The sequence below is a fragment of the Clytia hemisphaerica genome, unplaced genomic scaffold (assembly GCF_902728285.1).
Source record: "Clytia hemisphaerica strain Z4C2 unplaced genomic scaffold, Clytia hemisphaerica genome assembly, whole genome shotgun sequence".
NCBI lineage: Eukaryota > Metazoa > Cnidaria > Hydrozoa > Leptothecata > Clytiidae > Clytia > Clytia hemisphaerica.
The window spans coordinates 394,953-414,244 of NW_027104138.1; the positions used below are offsets into that span (position 1 = coordinate 394,953).

At 36.7% G+C, this 19,292-nt stretch overlaps 2 protein-coding genes across 2 annotated transcripts; one reads left to right on the forward strand and one right to left on the reverse strand.

Annotated features, from left to right (window-relative positions):
- Window positions 1-2,742: 2,742 nt before the first annotated feature.
- LOC136813693 (uncharacterized) lies at window positions 2,743-6,089 on the reverse strand. Its single transcript, XM_067070193.1, has 7 exons — window positions 5,726-6,089; window positions 5,284-5,518; window positions 4,747-4,899; window positions 4,293-4,385; window positions 3,770-3,866; window positions 3,520-3,570; window positions 2,743-3,278 (listed from the first exon to the last, which is right to left on the reverse strand). The coding sequence occupies exons 1-7, from the start codon at window positions 5,854-5,856 to the stop codon at window positions 3,037-3,039; spliced, it is 1,002 nt and encodes a 333-aa protein (XP_066926294.1). The 5' UTR covers window positions 5,857-6,089; the 3' UTR covers window positions 2,743-3,036.
- A 2,812-nt stretch (window positions 6,090-8,901) lies between these two features.
- Window positions 8,902-17,426, forward strand: LOC136813714 (uncharacterized). Its single transcript, XM_067070215.1, has 8 exons — window positions 8,902-9,470; window positions 11,778-12,496; window positions 12,780-12,950; window positions 13,604-13,768; window positions 14,364-14,732; window positions 15,200-15,569; window positions 16,149-16,281; window positions 16,770-17,426. Exons 1-8 carry the CDS (start codon window positions 8,902-8,904, stop codon window positions 17,283-17,285), a joined length of 3,012 nt encoding a protein of 1,003 aa, XP_066926316.1. The 3' UTR covers window positions 17,286-17,426.
- Window positions 17,427-19,292: the final 1,866 nt, after the last annotated feature.

Genomic DNA, 19,292 nt, shown 5'->3' on the forward strand with positions numbered 1-19,292 from the left:
GAATCTCAAAAATACTTAGGTTTTTCATGGGTTTTTGAAGGTACAAATAAGAAATATTTTCTTTCCAAGGTTTTACCTCTAGGCCTACGTTCAGCACCTAATATTTTTACCAAAGTAGTAAGAGTTTTGATTAAATACTGGAGATGTAATGCTCTAAAAATTGCCTGTTTTATCGACGACGGTTTAGCAATCGATTACAACTTTGAACAGGCCTCGAAAAATTCTGAATTTGTTAGAAACACGATTTCAAAATCTGGCTTTATTTGCAACGAAGAAAAATCCGAGTGGCAACCTAAAACAAGGATACTGTGGTTAGGAGTACAGGTCGATGCTCAAAACAAAGTGTTTAAAAATTTCCTCACCAAGAATTGAGTCCATTGTAGAATTGCATTGATAAAATTCTCTCTTCTCTTCGTGTGTCTGCTCGAACTCTTGCTCGTCTTACAGGAAAAATTATGTCAACAAAGTTTGTGTTAGGAAACATTGTGCGTCTAAAAACGCGACACTTGTGTAAATTGATAGAGGCTAGAATCTCCTGGGATTTTCATTTCGACTTAAAAGGTTTCGAGGAAGTTTTGAAAGAAATAGAGTTTTGGAAGGACAACATAAAAGAACTGAACTCCAGGGATATTTATAAAAATGAGATACCTTTTTTGAAAGTATATTCTGATGCTAGTGATATGGGAATAGGTGCAATCTCAGATAAAGATATCTCTTTCATAATTTTTTGGCCTCATGAACAAAAGGAAAGTTCAACCTTTAGGGAATTACTAGCAATTGCCTTTACTCTACAAGCTTTCAATTCAAAATTACAAGGGAATAATGTGCTTTGGCACACTGACAACATGGCTGCAGCAATAATTGTTAAAGTAGGGAGCAATAAAGAAAAACTTCAATTTCTCGCAAATCTCATTTACAATTTGAGCAAAAGAAACGGAATTTTCTTGCAAATAACATGGATCGCTAGAGCACTTAACGGAGATGCTGATGTTGTAAGTAAGAATATCGATTACGATGATTGGGGAATTTCAAAGGAGTTTTTTAATCATCTAAATAATCTTTGGGGACCTTTTTCTATAGACCTTTTTTCAGACAATTCAAACACCGAACGTGCACGGTTTTGTTCAAAATACTTTTGTCAAGATTCCTTTCAAGTAGTCGCATTTAGTTTTGATTGGTCGGAGGAAAATTGTCTTATGGTACCCCCAATCTACTTGATAACGAAGTGTTTAAAACATTTTTTATCAGCAAAACCAAACACAAAAGGAACTTTGGTAGTACCATTTTGGCCATCAGTAGTTTTTTGGACATTTTTGATTAAGAAGATCGATTGTTTTAAGTCTTTTGTAAAAGATTATAGATATTTCGAAGAGCAGTCTTTTTTTATTAAAAAAGGAAAATTTCAAGGCTCTTTAATGGGGGATGAAAGGCTAAAAATCCCAATCCTGGCGCTCAGAATTAAAGTGTAGATTATGTTTTATTGTATTATTGCCACCTTTCTAAGTGTACATTCAAGAATGAAAAATTTTACTTTTCAGCTCAAACTCAGATATCAATTTAGGATTTTCTTTTGACGTCCAGGACGCAACATTAAAGAGCCTCACTGAACAGTTACCAGGAGTACTATTGAATTCCAGAAGCGAAAATACCTTGGTTAAGTATCAGTATTCACAGGAAAAAATGTTAAAAACCCAGGCCTGGGAACAGGGCATTTTCGGGGTGGGAAATGCCTGTTTTCGGGGGTGGGATTTGGGTTTGGAACATGAAACATGCCAAAGGCATTTCGCACCCCGAATTTTTTTAATTTGGAGTCAAAATTGCCCTGTTCCCAGGTCAAGGATATTAAAATTTCGGGGCCGAAAATGGCCTGTTTCCAGGCCTGTGTTTTCAACATTTCGGGGCTGAATTTGGCCTGTTCCCAAGGGCTAGATTTTCAAACTTTCGGGGTCGAAAATTGCTAGTTTTCAGGTCGGTGTTTTTAGTAGACAAAAATCACGGGTTGTGGAGCTGGTCATTTTCGGCCCCGAAATTAAAAAAAATCCGGGGTGGAAAATGCTTCATATTCCAAAGCCAAATCCCACCCCTGGAAATGGGCATTTCCCACCCCGAAAATGCCCTGTTCCCAGACCTGTACACGTTCCACTTTCCCCAGCCCCGAAAAATGGCATTTCCCACCCCAAAAATGTACTGTTCCCAGACCTGTACATGTTCCTTTTTCCAAAGCCAAATCCCATCCCCGAAAAAAGGCATTTACTACCCCGAAAATGCCCTGTTCCCAGACCTGTACGCGTTCCATTTTCCCCAGCCAAATCCCAGCCCCGAAAAAAGGCATTTCCCACCCCAAAAATGTACTGTTCCCAGACCTGTACATGTTCCTTTTTCCAAAGCCAAATCCCATCGGAAGCACATGAAAAAACGGATTTGACCTTTATCTTTTGGGGATAATTGCTTTTTTCCTTGGAAACAAGAACTATTTTATATATATTAAAATATTTTATACACTATTTATATCTTTTGTATGCAAATAAAAATTTAAAGATAAAAATAAATATCTGAAATTGTTTATCTGATATTATTTAAAATCAATGAAATATTAACAAAAGCTTGATATAAAGATATAATAAATATCTGTATATATTCTGGGCGACTTCAAGAGTTCTTTAGCTAGTGATTTCAATTACATGTCAATCCTGAAATATATCCAGAAAGATTTGAAAATGTGTTTAACGTGGCGATACTTTTACTACTAGTAGTCCCTAACCCTACCCCAACAGGGGTATCAAATTAAAAAACAAATACAAAAAGCGAATAAATTACTAGCTTTCAGTTTTTACACTGCTATGTTTGTTGCATTAAGCAGAATACTAATTAAAAAGACGTAACAAAATCTATGATTAAAAAAATCTGTCAGTGAAAATATAGAAAAACGTTTTCGGTTTTCGTGGGTTGTAATATAAATACAAACATATCCATCCATCCAACAATGAAAGCAATAATAAAACAAAATTTTAACAGAGGTTCTATCTTCGTAAAGAGTTACTTTGCGATAATGAAAACATCGTCTAGGTCTTTAACAGGCACACTATACACCAATACCATTTTGTGTTTAATTAATTGTCGACCTACATCTTCAGCCATTGCCTCCACGGTCATAACATTTTGTGTTTTGATTTTTAGTTGTTTGAAAGACGAGACTTCATTGAAGATTGCACGCTTGTTCAGTTCTGTTTTATCTGTAAACAATCTCGTCACTTCTCTCAGGTCATTGCTTGTGAGATCTAAAAGAAATGAAGTCATGTTATTTATCAATATTGAAGTCTTGATTGAGACTAAAATTTTACAGTGCCTATTCATTACCAACATTTATACCAGAAAAGTTTTTTGGAAAACTACAAAAATACTTTTTACCCATTTTTAAACTTGAAAATTTTTTGACAGGGTAGGAAATTTAGGTGAACTTAAACTTTGCAGGCTTGACTCTTAAAATTTGAGTTTCTAAAAAGAAACACATGCACCTACCTGATAACTTTTTGATGGGTCTCGGTGATCTTGGCGAGTGAGAGTGCTGAACTAAAAGAAATATAGGAATGATTAAATTTCAAAAAACCATCAATTTCAAGGGATTCTGGAAATTACAAAAACTCATTGACTTTCCAGGTTTTCACTGACCACGGGGAACCCCGTATTAGCAGAAAAAAAATTTTAATGCTTAATTGAACCCATGAAAATTTGCTATCAACATAAAAAAATTGACAAGAATTTAGCTTACTGTTGGTACCACTGTTGTTGAGGGACTGTGTTTGTGATTCAAGAGACTGTGTTTGCGATTCAAACTGACTTGACTCTTCCTGTGTAGCACATGCAGCCTAAAAGAAAATTTGAATGTGTAATAAACTATCAGTCCAAAAAAAATCATACCTTACTTGCTTCTCAGAGCAAAATTTTTTCACAGGTCAGGTCTGGTCAAGTTAGCTGGCTGGTTTCAGTTTTATGGGCCAAAAAATAAGATAAGGCTGTCACATATCTTTATCTTTTTGATGGGACTGCCAAAATGAAACGGAGTCTCCTCAGTATCCTCTTGCGAATCTTCAGTTATTTGGGGGATGGAACGGAGATGCTTCTTCTGAAATATATACAATAAAATATTTTGATCAGATTGATTTTGGTGATATAAAATTTCCCTATTCATGGTGGCCAGCACTTCCTTTTTTTAACAAATTCAAGGGTTTCAAGGGTCAGTTTTTACCAATTTTCAAGCCAAAAAATAAGATAAGGCTGTCACATATCTTTACCTTTTTGATGGGACTGCCAAAATGAAACGGGGTCTCCTCAGTATCCTCTTGCGAATCTTCAGTTATTTGGGGGGTGGAACGGAGATGCTTCCTCTGAAATATATACAATAAAATATTTTGATCAGATTGATTTTGGTGATATAAAATTTCCCTATTCATGGTGGCCAGCACTTCCTTTTTTTAACAAATTCAAGGGTTTCAAGGGTCAGTTTTTACCAATTTTTAAGGGTTTCAAGGGATTCCCACCCACAATTTTCAAGGGTTTTTAGGGTTTTGAATTCGTTCTTTGCTAGATTTCAAGGATTTTAAGGAAATCTGTTGACAATAGGAGAAAAGTTAATTGTTGAATCTCCTGAAAAAGCATAAAATACCCCTAAAACTTGAGAAAAAACTATTTAATTTAAGAAGTGCAGCCCTTAGATCAAGCTGTTACCAAATAAATGAATTTATTTACTTTTTCTGATTTCTTTGCTGATGTTGGTCTGGTTTTTGGAGATTTCGTTCTTATAGGAGATATTGGTCCATTTTTCGGAGATCCCTTTCTTATTGGCGTTTTTGGTTTCTTTGGTGTTGTAATTTTATGAATTTTGGATGTTGATAAGCTTTCCTAAGAAAAATGAGAATAGATGACTGTATTGAGGCTCTTTGTAAAGTGATTTCACTAGAATATACACCAATATACATTTGAGGCCGGGTAGCTTGGTCGTTAGGGCATTCGCCTTACAATCCTAGGGTTGTGGGTTCGATCCCAGGTCACCGGCAACTCAGCGAATGAGTAGCTTAGATTGGGTAATCTGATCTAAGCGGTAAGTAACTGGGAGAAGAGAGTAGGTGTGGCACTCCACCTCAGCATTCGATCACCCAGGTCTAGCGCATATAGAAAAGGGGATAGACTCCCTCACTTCCGGCTCCGCCGACAGCCACCAGATGTTACACAGGGGAAATAAAAACGACACTGTATGAATTCTGTAAAATGAAAACAGTATCTAACCTTGGTAAAGTCAATGCTTCTTTTCCTTGATTCTCGTCGTCGCTGGGTCATCCTATTCTTGACCATAGTTCTAATGTCATCCAAGTCCATTTGCCCGAAGAGGCTTTTTGATTTTAGGTCCGTCACAATGTCTTCCAATTTCATGATGTTTGATAACTTGTCGCTTTCAAATGTCGGAAGATCTACCAACTTGGGTGGCCAGACAGCATCAGTCGATTTCCTTATCGTTCTCAATCTGTTTAAACAAATTGAAAATATAAAATAAGACTTGTAGACCCTCAATCTCAAACCTCTCAAAAACTGAAGAGCCCTCACACTATTTCTTGGTGTGATTTACCCCTCTCAAAACCACAAACTAGGCCTGCTAGATAAATGATAACCTGCACAGGGTTTATCAAGCACAAAGAACTTAAGTAATATTTATTAGATTCCGAATTCTTACCTCAATTTGTGTCTTTGAGAGGCAAGTGCTCTCCCCGAAGGAGTCATTTGCCCTCCAGTCATTAACTGATTATTACAAGGTGCGTTGAAATCACGTTCCAGAATCAGCATTTGTTTGATTGTAATCTCCATTTTCTCAAAGTAAAACCTCCTCTGGGCACAACCAAGGAGAACATCAAACAACTCACCATCCAAACCAAGATCTACAAATGAATTCAAAGACTTCTAAAGTTTGAGTGTTTTAATAGACATGCAATACCTTGATTGAAAACCCACACAATTTTTCATGACAGTTCAGAATATTTTTAATTTTATTAAAGTTTAAGATTGAACTTTGAAACTTAATTAAAAAACATAAAAGTTACAATGCCCTCAACTCCCACTTAAAGGGATAATCAGATGGTTTTTTAGTCTCATTCTTAGAAAATTCAAAATCAAGGCTAAATATCAAAATCCATCTGTTATCCCATCCCCGATGAACCCCAAATTCATGGATATACTGGGTGCAGGAAAAGCTAATTCAAATTCTAGAATTGATATGAAAAGAAAGTTTTTAAGATAGGCATTTTTCCAGGTTTCACTGACCACTGGGAACCCTCACAGGAAAAAATGTTGAAAACCCAGGCTTGGGTTTGGAAATGGAAACAACCACAGGTCTTTTCCCAGGCCTGGTTTTTTTTCGGGGCCGAAAATGACCAGTTCCCAATCCTAAACAAAAAACACAGGTGTGTGGCTAGTAAGAAATGTAACTAAAAATACATGAATTCCACTAACTTTTCACTTTGTTTGACAACGACAAACCATATTTTCGTGATAAAAATTCGAATAGTTCATCTGCATCCATTTTACTCATGCACCGAGCAGTAGAAGAAGGCATGATTTTCTTGTTTTCTCGAGAAGTGATTTGATGATCAACTAGCCGCAGAAAGGAAAGAACTTTTTTCAAAAATTTGGCGGATTTCTTCAATCCACGAGGTCTGCCATGCGCGTGCGCGCTGAATTAATTTTTATGTCCTTGGTCATTTTGACGGTAGCAAATCATCAATCAGATTAAGGTTACAGTAAGTAGGTACGTGAGGCCAGTGCTAAATGTTTTTGATTTTCCATAATGGGGGAATACGATGTAAACAGAAGAGAAATTCATACTCGTGTGGAAACAAGGGTATCTTTTGACTATGGTGGAAAGAAGGGATTATCTGGCTGTGGGGAACACACACTGGGGAACAGGGCATTTTCTGGGTAATGAAATGCCCATTTTCATCTTCTCTATGCAGAGTTCCCAGCGGTCAGGGAAAACCTGGAAAAGGGGCTGTTTCTCAAAAGCCAGGGAATTTTTTTCCAGAATGCCTTGAATTTAATGGTTTTTAGCCAATCTTGGAATCTCCATTTTTCAAAGTTTTTCTTGTCGGACCCAACCATGGTGGGTCCTCCAAATAATCATGATAACCACTAAAATCAGCACACTTGACTATTGTAAAACTGACAGGGGTGTTTTTGAAGAGCGCGATAATTTTTTTTACTACAACATGAAAAATTTGCCGTTGTTAGTCAGGGAAAAAAGATCTATTTTCATCTTGAGTCAGGGAAAAACTACCCTTTTTCAACACTTTTGTCAGGGAAAAAGGGTGGATTTTTAACCAAAAGTCAGGGAAAATTATTCTGGGGAACTGCTGGGAACAAATTTTTTGACAACAAGGACAAATTTGATGACATTATTTTCGATGGTTAAGTTGACTAAATCCTATTCTTAACGAACAGTACACACAAAAAGTGTGTTTTTTTTTATACATCAATCTATTCTTACAGTCAGACACACTTCTATAAAATAGCTCCTCACTCCATGAAGGCAAAAGCCTAACTGAATACTCAGTGATCTAAGGCTCTATTTATACTAAAACCATTAAAAATCAATTATCTCATTAACTACCTTGTGGGGGAATTTTATTTTTCATGATATAATTTATATACACAAAAGACATTAAACAATGTAAAAATTGTTTTCCCCCACAAGGTAATTAATGACATAATTGATTTTTAATGGTTTTAGTATAAATAGAGCCTTAGATCACTGAGTATTCAGTTAGGCTTTTGCCTTCATGGAGTGAGGAGCTATTTTATAGAAGTTAATAAGACTGTCTTAGTTTGTGATTCGTCATCAGTTTTCATCTAATACCATTCCTGTGTAATACACCTTTCCCGTAATTCAGATTTCCCGGAAAAAAACTTGTTCTCCACCGTTGTGATGAAAATTCACGGGAGGTAAACAAACTCGATTTTGCCTGCATTTGCTTAGGGGAAAGCAGTTTTTGTCTTCTATCTTTCGATGCCCAAATTTGTTTGAAAAAAGATCTGGAGGGTAGTATTGTATCATGGATAGTAGAAACATAGTCCAAAATTTTGAAGAAATTCCATACAATGGAAGTTAAGAAAAGTCCAAAAAACCACCTTTTCCTAAGTAATCGGCAGCAAAAATGGGTTTGTTTACCTCCCATCCAAGAAACGATGGAGAGAAAAAAATATGCACACGCATATGTTTTTCGAAATACGGGAAAGTTGTATTCAAATTTTGCCCGGAAATTCCACGTTGTGTATAAAAGTTTTGGAGATAAGAATCCTGTTTTTGCTTGAGTTTGCTTATGAAAAGTTCGTTTTTGATTTGTGATTTGATTTGAAATGAAATTTTCTATGTGTAATACTGTATCATGGAAAGTAAGAAGAACATAGTAGATTTTAAAATTCTATAAGATAGAAGCTGAGAAAAATCCAAAAAGTGACCCTGAATGGCTAAAATTCCTAAATTTTCCAAATTTTTATGAGGGATTTTTCGATTTTGATGTTTTTGCAACCCTGCGTGGGACTGGTGGAGGTGAAAAAAGGTACCCTGACCAGCGGAGCATCCCTGTACCCCTTTTTGCCCTAGTACACCCCCGGGTGCTAGAAACTATGAAAGATACTGAAGTTGAGCCAATTAAGTTAGGATGTTTGACAGTGTTAATAGAATATTTCACTTTGCCATATCTTATTCCATTAGAAGAATTATCTAGATTTATATAGTACTTAACTAAAATTTGTGCACCATAAACAAAGTCTTAGCAAATTTTTACTCTCAGAATTATCTTTAATTTAAAGGGAAATACAATAATCAATAAAGCCTATGTAAGAAAGGATTATTTCACAATGGAAAAACCAAAATTAAAATGGAGTAGAACCTCGATAGAAATTTGTTACTGTGACTCTTTACCAGGTGAACATATTCACTGTCCTTGCACGATTTGCGAGAACTCTGCTGTATCAAGATCTACAGAATACAATCATTGGAAATTATCACAATCAATTTATGGTAATGTCACTAGTGATAATGACAGTGATAATGATACCCAGAAGAGTTCTGACAATATTATGATCATTGAAAGTGATTATTACAATCCAGATGATATTGATAGTGAAATTAATCAGAATAGTACTTTTAACGAAACTTTTGAAAGTGAAAGTGATTCCATTCAATCTTCTGAACCTGATGATACTGATGAAAGTCATGAGAATAGCAGTGTCAACGAAACATTTGAAAGTGAAAACAATGCCAGTGAATCTGTTGAACCAATTGAACTCTATCAATTTGTTGGAAATATGAACAATACCTCTATTAGATCAAGCATCCAACAGAGTGCTCGTAGTACCAATGGTGATAATCTTGCTGGAATGGAAAACACTGATGGTGAAGAAGATCCGAATGATGCTGTTGAAATGTAAGTACTATTCCTAAAATGTCTGATGGTCCTTCACAGTGTCTTTTCTCTTTTACTCTAGGGGCTGAGTTAGGTGTCATATGCATATCCGCGTATAGCCATTTTTTCTTTTGATCATGAAAGTATAGACCTTAGAGAGTCAGAAAACGTCTGTGCCGTGATTTGGATCAGGCCCAATTTTCCATAATGGCGGATTTTAGATTTTTAACCCTTTTTAGCTCTCTTGCTTGAGAAAAAAAAAACTTCAAACCTAGACATATTATATACCAATCCATCACAAACTTTATGCTGATTGAGAAAAAGGTCAGAACCATGGTCTGAAAATTTCGCTATCCGGAGATACGAAGCACTTTCGATTTCGACTTTTTTGAAATTATTAATTTTGGTTCCAAATTCGCGTGGCTGTAACATTTGATTGACTTACTTGATTTACTTGAAATTTTCGGAAGGCCTTGCCTACTGTCAAATCTGTCTAAATCATAAAATCCAAGAAAACTTTTTTTTCAAAATTAATCTTGAAATCCATAATGACGGATTCAAAATTTTCTTTCGTCACATGGGCTCCTAGACTCTGCTAGGCTAAGAAAAATGTTTTTTGAGCTAAAAACCCGGCATATTATATACCAATCGGTCAGAAATTTTATGCTGATTAATAAGAAAAATGTCAAAATTATTAATTTCGTCATCAAGAGATGCGAAGCACTTTCGTTTTCTAAATTTTGAAAACGAAAGTACTTCATAGCTTGAAATAGTTAAATTTTCAGACCATGATTTTGACCTTTTTCTTAAGAAAACATTGTTCCATGTTCCCATACTCTTCTGTGCTTAATTGTAGGGGGGTCGAATAAGGAGGGGGATGGGTCGACACTGCGGTAGAAAAATTATAAAATGGGGGGTCATAATAAAGGGATATTGGAGTGATTTTAGTGATTTTCCCTAGGAAAATGAAGGTTTTTGACACTTTTTGGACAAAAGTCATAAAATGGGGGGTCATTATAAAGTGATTTTGGGGTTGAAAAAATTGAAAAAATGGAAAATGCTTTGGAAGATTTTGAGCTGCCACCATTTCGAATCCAAAGATTGAGTTTCAGAATGTACCGTAGGTTCGAGAAAAGTAGCAGGGAGGTCTAAGGGGGGTGTAAACCCCTCCAGCTGGTCCAGGACAGCGCAAGAAAATTTGCTTCTTTTGCAGAATTAAACAATTTTAAGTGCTATAATATCAAATTCCTGAAGACATTTTTCACCTACCTTCTTTAAGGTAACTAATTTTTGCGGGAACTAAATTTTGCAGATTTGGGTCCAAACCACAAAATTAAATTCCCACAACATTTTTCAAATGCGAAAAACAAAGGTCTAATAATTCACAGAACAGCTCTAATTTTCTTTCAAGTGAAATCCGCAAAATTAAGTTCCCGCAAAAAAATCTCAAAACTGCGAACCTTAGCAAAATTAGTTCCCCCAAGGTATTTACCTTTTTCATAGCTAATTTATTTTTCTTGAATATTGAGTTTCAAAACTCAATTAAAGATTCAGTTTCTGCTACCGTTATCCGGTAGCAGTAAATCCCTGGTAACATGCCTGATAAATGACCCCTACAATTAAGCACAGGTGAGTAGCTTTATAAACATAATAATTCAAGTTTTTTGAAGAAAATCTGAAATTGGTTAAAATTGCTGACGTCAAAATTTCTTTTGTTGATAAAAAAATTTTCATTCACAATTCGGAAGACCAGGAAAAACTGATTAAAATATCACAACTTCCCAACTTGTATCTGAAATTCAAAGTCGAACCCAGTCCCTTTGTTCCCTTTATTATGATTCTGACAGCGCTTCCAAAGGCACTGGCAAACGGTTCAGATGGGTTATATAAAAACCCCAAAATTTGGGTTTTTTTAATGTATGCAAGTCGATAATCTTTTCACATGATTTAAATTTATATTTCGTAATTTTGACATAACAAGCTGAGAGCGCCAATGAAATTATCAGGAGTTGATTTATGTTATCAGGGATTTTTGTGAATATTTTCACAAGGCCGACCAGGTAGGGCAGAGGAGATTGGGAAAAAGAGAGCTTCCAGTGATTTTTCATGAAATGCCTGGTTTGTGAGTTTATCAAAACATTAATTATGAATATGTCTAAATGGGGGTACAATCTAAACAATGTAAAACTCTCAACCAAATGAAAAGTTTGGACCAACTTAACATACATTTTATCAATTATTTGAATAATGAAAGCTTTGAATTTCAAAAGTATTAAGGCATTTGAAGTGAGAATGAGTAAGATTTTAAATTCTTTTTCTTTTATTTAGCGAGAAATTTGTCACATTTCATGTTGTGAAGACCATGGGTTTGGCAGCCGAAATGAATGCCTCTCACCACATGACAGAGAAATTACTGAAACACACAGGAGAAATACTACAGCTTTTAAACACTGAAATATGTGATCATTGGCCTAGCAGCTACGCAAGGGCAAAATCGATTTCAGAAGCAGGACAGTTATATTCCACACCAGAAGCCAAAGCTATATGTTTTGATAAGAAAGAGCATCCTCTTCATTGGTACGAGTTAGATGTGGGCGAACCATGTCCTCATTGTTTGTCCATTCCAAGTTTATACCGCTATTACTTACCTCTTAAAGGGAAGATCATCCGTTGGTTTTCATCCGAAACCATGTGCTGTTCAATGTTAGGTCATTGGAAAAATAAAGATAGCTGGCTGCACAAGACAGGTTCTACGTTCCCATTGAATGAGATTTGGGATGGCTCAAGATTTAAAGAGGTCCAATGGTTCTGGGACCCAGCTGCATCATGGGCACTTCCTCATCAATGTAATTTTTGTGAAAATATTATCAATATGCAAAAATTGAACAGTGGTCAGAATAAAGTTTTCACTGTCACATGTGATGAATGTCAGCGTGAACAGTCAGTACGACTTAAATATGCAAATGGGGACCCACGAAATATTGCCCTTATTGGTCATTGGGACGGTTGGCAGCCTGGTTTTGGTCGTGGATATTCTAAAGGATCAGGTAATTTATTCAAGCTACACTTTTTGCTGTTATTCTTATTAATAATGGTCATAAAATTTTCGGCCCTATAGAAACAATCTCATCATTCATCTTCTCTAAATTAGAATCTCCCAAATAAATACTTTAAAGATAGTAACTATACCCATTTTGAAAGTGGATCAAATTGTATGACAGAGATTGTTGATATGTTCTTTGAGATATGGATAATAGCAATTCGCTCCAACTCAACTCCCTCAGATCTGTCATTTCACCAAGAAAGTTAATACTTTAAACTGATTTTTAGGCTCAATTGAAGTAACCATTGCCAATATGGAAAAGAGAGAACGTTCTAAAAGTGAAAATGTTTTTGTCACATCATTTGTACCGGAACATCACCTACCAAACAAGCAACCAACAGCTCTGGATCCTTATCTGAATCCTTTAATTGATGAGCTTGTAGAATTATTCATCAATGGTAATTGATTTATTTTTACATGGCAAGTTGAAATTTTTCTTCTGTGTGAGAGAGATAGTCCTTCCGATGAACGGAAGAGGCCCTATCCCAATCACTATCCTAGGATAGGGAAATCACTGCGCTTGCCTGACTCTACTAACTCTGTGCTTGCGACACACAGCGCTAATGGCGTATAGTAGCGGCACTCGGACGACTCGGGAGGACAGTGCATCACTCGCATGGTCGAACTTGACAAGTTACCGCTACCACACCATAGTGCCAGGCATATCTCCCCATACTCTTGTATCAGAGTGATGGTACCCCATTCCCCTCACATGGCATGGGTTGACCCGGGCGAAGGTACATTTTCTTGCCAAGTGAATCACAGCACTGAGTGGGAACCCCGAACTCCTGCTTTCGTGCAGGAGTTGTGGTTTGTCAAAGCTGATAGCCACTACACTACTGCGCCTATTTTTTGTTCTGTACTGACAGTTTTATGGTTAAAAGTATTTGAGTTAATGTTTCAAAGGCAGGATTGTCTGAATCTCTGATTTTCAGCTCAGTTTAGATTCGATAGTACCTTGTAAACAAACCACTTTACAGTGAATGGATTAATCCAACACTAACAAACGTCTGCTTAATGCGGGAAATCAATTGTTCATATTTTTCCTCAGGAATGGAAGTCGATTACCCATCCGATATCATGGAAGGTTTGAATGGGGGTAAGTTTACAGTCCGATGTATGCTACTTTGCTGGACTGGAGACTATCCTGGACACTGTCAAATCGGCAAGTTTTCAAGAGGAGGAACACATGGTTGTCGTTTGGATAAATGTAAAGGTAAGCACACCAAGCAGTGGCTTATAATATTGTCCATAGTGCGGAAGGGGGTCTGATCCCCCTTCTTGGCATCCCCCAACCTTGAAAAATGCCGATCCCCCGAGGTTTTCGGGCTTTTCGAGTTTGGAAAATACTGCATGGTATTGACTGTGTAACACTCAAATGCCACACTAAAATTGCCTTATAAAAATAGGAAATGCATTGTAAATTGAGCAAATTTCCCCATTGAAAGTACAAAAATACAGAAAAATACACAATTCTGACCAGAAAAGGAAGACTTCATGTCAATCCCTTCCAAAGGGATCCCCCTTTCGTGCTACCCCCCTTTTGAGGAAAATTTCCAATCCCCCTTTTTCGGTTTTTCAGAAGGTGTCAACCCCCAAAATCACTTTAATAATGACCCTCCCTTATTTTGTTGATTTTCTCCAAGAGTACCAACCCCCTGCTTATTCCACCCACCCCTACAATTAAACACAAAAGATAAATCTATTAAAATAAGGGCCATTTTCCCGGGGTGATTTCTTGGGACAAATTTCTCAGAACCGTTATTTCGAAAATAAGAAAACTAGTCTCCTTCCTGTATTCTATCCTACAGGTGAATCTGTTGACAATTCAAGTACAAAATATTTTAAGCGTAACCGCGAAAACTACGTGATTGCAAATCGCTGGAAGGAGAGAAAATTGACAGATGAATATCGTAAGATGTACGAGATCGAAATGAAACCTTCAATTCAAGCAAAGCTTTCAGCTGCAACGGATACAGGGTACACTGGTTTGTCCCTCCTGTATATTCCATATAAATTATACGAGTTCAACTACATAACGGATACGACTCGAGATATAATGCATCTGGTGGCTTTGAACCTCTGCAAAAAACTACTCAAACGTATATTTGAGACGTACATCACGGGAGCTTCTCAAGATGAGTTTAATGAAAAAATGCAAAATTTCCCGCTTACTCCTGGTGAGCTGAACCTTTTTAAACCATCTTTTCTTATTCTATATTCACGCTAGGATTTTCACTAATCGGATTGAGACGATGTCTAGTTTAAAGGGTATCTAAGGTCAGAAAATTCATGTGCCTCATTTCTCTACATAGGAAAGGTCTGATGGAAACAAAAATATTGCAAAAAGAACGAATTTAAAATCTTTTAAATTTATTAGGTTATTTAGAGTGCCAGATGAAAGTTGAAAGTTGGGAAAAAGTTTCACTGACACCCTTATTTGAAAAGGGGTTATTGAATTTTGAAACATGGTATAAGGTATGATAGGGGGTTGCTCTAGGATAAGATATGAGGGTAGTGACCCTTTTCGAACTGTTTATTTAGATTTCGAGACAAAATCAAGACAATAAAGTCAACAAAGCTCATGCCATATTTCAGAGTTTCTCATTCACTTTCATTCATTATTTTCTTGCCTGTTTTAATTTAGATTTACAAGATGGTCACTGCCCAAAACACATTGAGAAATGTAACTCTTGGACGGCTGAAGAGTGGCATAAATTTACATTCCCGATGGCCGAAGTGTTACTCATTGATTTACCGGACCATGAGTACCATCTGATATGGTTGACTGCTCGAATCGTCGAGCTCCTCTTCCATCACAGGTCTGGCTTAACAGAGCAAGAGGTGAAGGATTTGGATTCCATATGCTGGCGTCGTCTCATTCTCCTAGAAGAGCAGATTGGACCGAAACAGTGCGTGATAACATGTCACAACAGCATACATATTGCACAAGATATTTTGCGATTTTCTCACAGTGACAATCATTGGGTTTGGAAGAATGAGAGATCAATCAAACGGTGAGTGTATGTGTATGTGTGTTATTTCAAACACCAATTTCACTTGAACCACTATAGCCTTAACTCTTTTGTGCTTTACAGTTATTGGAAAAAATCACTCCCCATTTTATGATTTTTCTCAAAAAAAGTCTAAGAAAGTGCTAAAATTTTCATTTTCCTAGAGAAAATCACACCAATATCACGCTACGCCTTCCATTTTAAGTTGTTTTCCTTGAAGTACCCCCCCCCCCCTACTCTTTCCACCCGCACCCCCTACAATCAAGCACAAGACAGTATTCACTGTAACTTCATAAATACCCTCGCCGAGATATGGCTCGGATTGGAGCAGAGCCTGTGAACATGCCTTTCAATTAACTACAAATTACAAATTAATGATATAAAGCAAAATATTAAAATGCTTTGAAATGGACAGACTTTCTAATGGTAAAATTTGCCTTTATTCGAATGATTTTAGGTTTTGAATGCGTTTTTAGCCACTACATTTCACCCAATTTTCAAACCATGGTCTACCTTCGCGTTGCCCCCTAATATGGAAATGCTTTCTACGAAACTTTCTTTTTGAATTTTCTTTCTTTTTAGACACAAAGCTGTTCAAACCAATTTCAAAAATATTGAGTATACATACGCCAAGGCTGAGATAGCGCGAGAAACAAGAATGGTTCATGGGAAAGAAACCCCTCCTTGGACTCATAAGGAAGACGATAAAAACGCTGTAAGTAACATTGGGTCTTTCTAGAAAACAATTTTGTTGGGGGTAGAGGATAGAAATATTTCACTGACCCCCCTCCCCCCCCCCCCCCCCCACGAGTTTTTACTCCCCAAACATCAGCTTTTACACCGAGGGCAACCATCTCATACATGGCTTCCCTGGACATTCAAAATTACTTTAAGCGTGTACAAACTTCCGGAATCATGGAATGTCTATTGTATTAGACTTTGGTTTTATTTTTTCACCCTCGTACCTTATTGTAACCATTTATTAATGGGTTCTTCCAGAAAAAATCCGTTCATAGGGATTTATTATTTTTTCAGTGATCTTTTTTTCACCCCCTGGACATCGCAAATTCATCCCATGGACATGGCAGTTTTTCAGGGTTTTCTTTCAAGATATCTTATCTTCCGTCCCCCCCCCCCATGAACGTTTTTTTTTTCTGGAAGAGCCCGATGTTTGAAAGAACTCTTTTTGTGTTAATTCTCCAGGTTGTTTCAAGTCTGGAAGGTGCAAAGATCTACGCTTGGGTATGCATGGTCGGCTTTGATGATGATCCATCGACTTTGATCATTTTTATCGGTGCTGGTGGTGATAGAAACACGCACGAACTAGACAAATCCATTGCTGACGTAACAAGTTCAGATGGACTTAATGCAGAACTCTACACCGAGTATCGCTCCTGTTATTTACCCTCAACAAATACCCATCTTAAAAAGGGATCATTCGTCTTGTTTTCAGACAATTCGATAGGACAATTGACTCAATTCATTTTAATAAAATTACTCAACGGAGAGCCTCATAAATACGTGAGGGCAGAATCCTTCGAGAAAACAAACTCACTCCTCAAAGAATTTTCTATTTACAAAGATGCGGGAAAGGTGGTTGTTAAAAAAGCAAGTCTTATCAAACGTGTTGTTATTCTCTATCAAACAGACGAAGAAACATATTTATGTGTAGATCTGAAGAGACCTAATTTCAGTTTTGATTATCAAGTACTTTCGTAATTTAATACAACTAATTTAAGGGAAAATAACTTATTATAACATTGTGTATTATTATATTATTATCCTTCGGCTTGTTTTCCTCGGTACTTTAACAATTTCCGAACGAATCTAATTATTTTTGCCCTTTTGAGTGTACTACTTTAATCGGGTTAACTTTTGCAAGATTAAATTTCGCAATCACGCGAAATTTTTAACATGCTATTTATGCCAAAAAACTGCTTCAGCTGTTTCAGCTGTTTTCAGGCTCATTCGCGAAATCAAATCCACGCAAAAAATTTTCAAAACGCTGACTCGCGTAATTATATCCAAATCGAATTTTTTGGCTCGCGAAATATAATCCGGTTAAAGTATGAATATCGGTGTGGAAAACCCTCAATAGGTGGTGGAAGGAGATGGGCATGCGTCCTTTTTTTATTTTTTCGATTTTCCTCAAGTTCAAATTCTTATTGGATTGTATTTTTGGTAATTAGAGATTTTCTGAGATATCAGAACGGTTTTTTGAGCATAGGTATATTAAAGGACGTATTTGGTCACAATATCAAGTTTTGTTTGTATAAATATTTATCAGAGGATTGTAAAGATTTTAATAGCTATATATATATAAACTTATTTAAATAAGTTCCTCAAAAAATAGACAGAAAAATAGGATATTAGTTTGAAACAAATATTCTACGTCAATGTTCTATTTTTTGTTCATCTTGGTTCAGGATAAAAACAAAGTCTCTGCCAAGATACCCCGACATTTCAAATATTCTATCTACTTTCACTTTTAAGTATAAGCTTCTCAACGCATCTACAAGAATACAGGCTTTGGATTTGGCCAGTTAACTAGTCTAAGATTGTTTTCCTTTTAACTCAATTTTCCAATGGAAAAACCACCCGAAAACGACTGTTTTACAGCCCCAAAACCCAGGCCTGGGATTTGGCCATTTTCGGACCCGACTTCAAAAAACCCAAGCCTTGGAAATGACCCGTATACAAGGGTGGGTTTTGGGTTTGCTTTTTAGACAATTTTCATTTTTTGAGCTATAAAAACGCAGGCCTGGGAAATTGCCAAATCCCAATGGAGTCCTCACTTTGAAAAACCCAGGCCTGGGATTTGGCCATTTTCGGACCCGACTTCAAAAAACCCAAGCCTTGGAAATGACCCGTATACAAGGGTGGGTTTTGGGTTTGCTTTTTAAACAATTTTCATTTTTTGAGCTATAAAAACGCAGGCCTGGGAAATTGCCAAATCTCAATGGAGTCCTCACTTTGAAAAACCCAGGCCTGGGATTTGGCCATTTTCGGACCCGACTTCAAAAAACCCATGCCTTTGAAATGACCTGTATACAAGGGTGGGTTTTGGGTTTGCTTTTTAGACAATTTTCATTTTTTGAGCTATAAAAACACAGGCCTGGGAAATTGCCAAATCCCAATCCAGTCCTCATTTTAAAAAACCCAGGCCTGGGAAATGGTCAAATCCCAGGTGGGTTTTTCATCCGAAAATTTTTTCAGGTCTGTAAAATAGCTAAAAAGACACCCACATTTTTATTCAACTTATAGCAAAATGAAAATCCCAAGGCAAAATTTTTTTTGATGAAAACCCACCCCGAAAATGCCCTGTTCCCAGGCCTGGGTTTTTAAAATTTTTTCCTGTGATTATTTTCAAAAATGGGTAGAATGCGCCCTTGAATGGACAGACGGATTTTCCGAAGTAAATCCGTTGCCCTCACACGAACAGCATTTGATTCTATTCTTAATGTTTCAATTTCAATCAGCAAAATTCTTCCCAGTTCTAGAAGCGTTTTATTAATACAATAATGACCGGTTAGTGAGGGCTGTACTGAGAAATATTGCCCGAGGGCAATATTTTCAGTACAGCCCGAAAAAAACCGGTCATTATTGTATTTGTTGACCGTTTCCTTCAACTTTGATTGATTTTTAGCGCTTTATCCAGGAAAAATAGCGAAATAAAGCAGAAAAACAAGCGAAAAGAGATAAAAACTTGCTATAATTTCTGACGTC

What these genes read in the sequence shown, in the direction of transcription:
- LOC136813693 (XM_067070193.1), bottom strand. Translation starts at nt 5,856, where the DNA reads ATGGAGATTACAATCAAACAAATGCTGATTCTGGAACGTGATTTCAAC. An exon ending in TCTCAAAGACACAAATTGAG is followed by an intron (nt 5,519 to 5,725) that starts GTAAGAATTCGG and finishes TTGTTTAAACAG; the next exon opens with ATTGAGAACGATAAGGAAAT. An exon ending in TTGGCAGTCCCATCAAAAAG is followed by an intron (nt 3,867 to 4,292) that starts GTAAAGATATGT and finishes ATTTTCTTTTAG; the next exon opens with GCTGCATGTGCTACACAGGA.
- LOC136813714 (XM_067070215.1), top strand. Translation starts at nt 8,902, where the DNA reads ATGGAAAAACCAAAATTAAAATGGAGTAGAACCTCGATAGAAATTTGT. An exon ending in CCGAATGATGCTGTTGAAAT is followed by an intron (nt 9,471 to 11,777) that starts GTAAGTACTATT and finishes TCTTTTATTTAG; the next exon opens with CGAGAAATTTGTCACATTTC. An exon ending in TCGTTTGGATAAATGTAAAG is followed by an intron (nt 13,769 to 14,363) that starts GTAAGCACACCA and finishes TCTATCCTACAG; the next exon opens with GTGAATCTGTTGACAATTCA.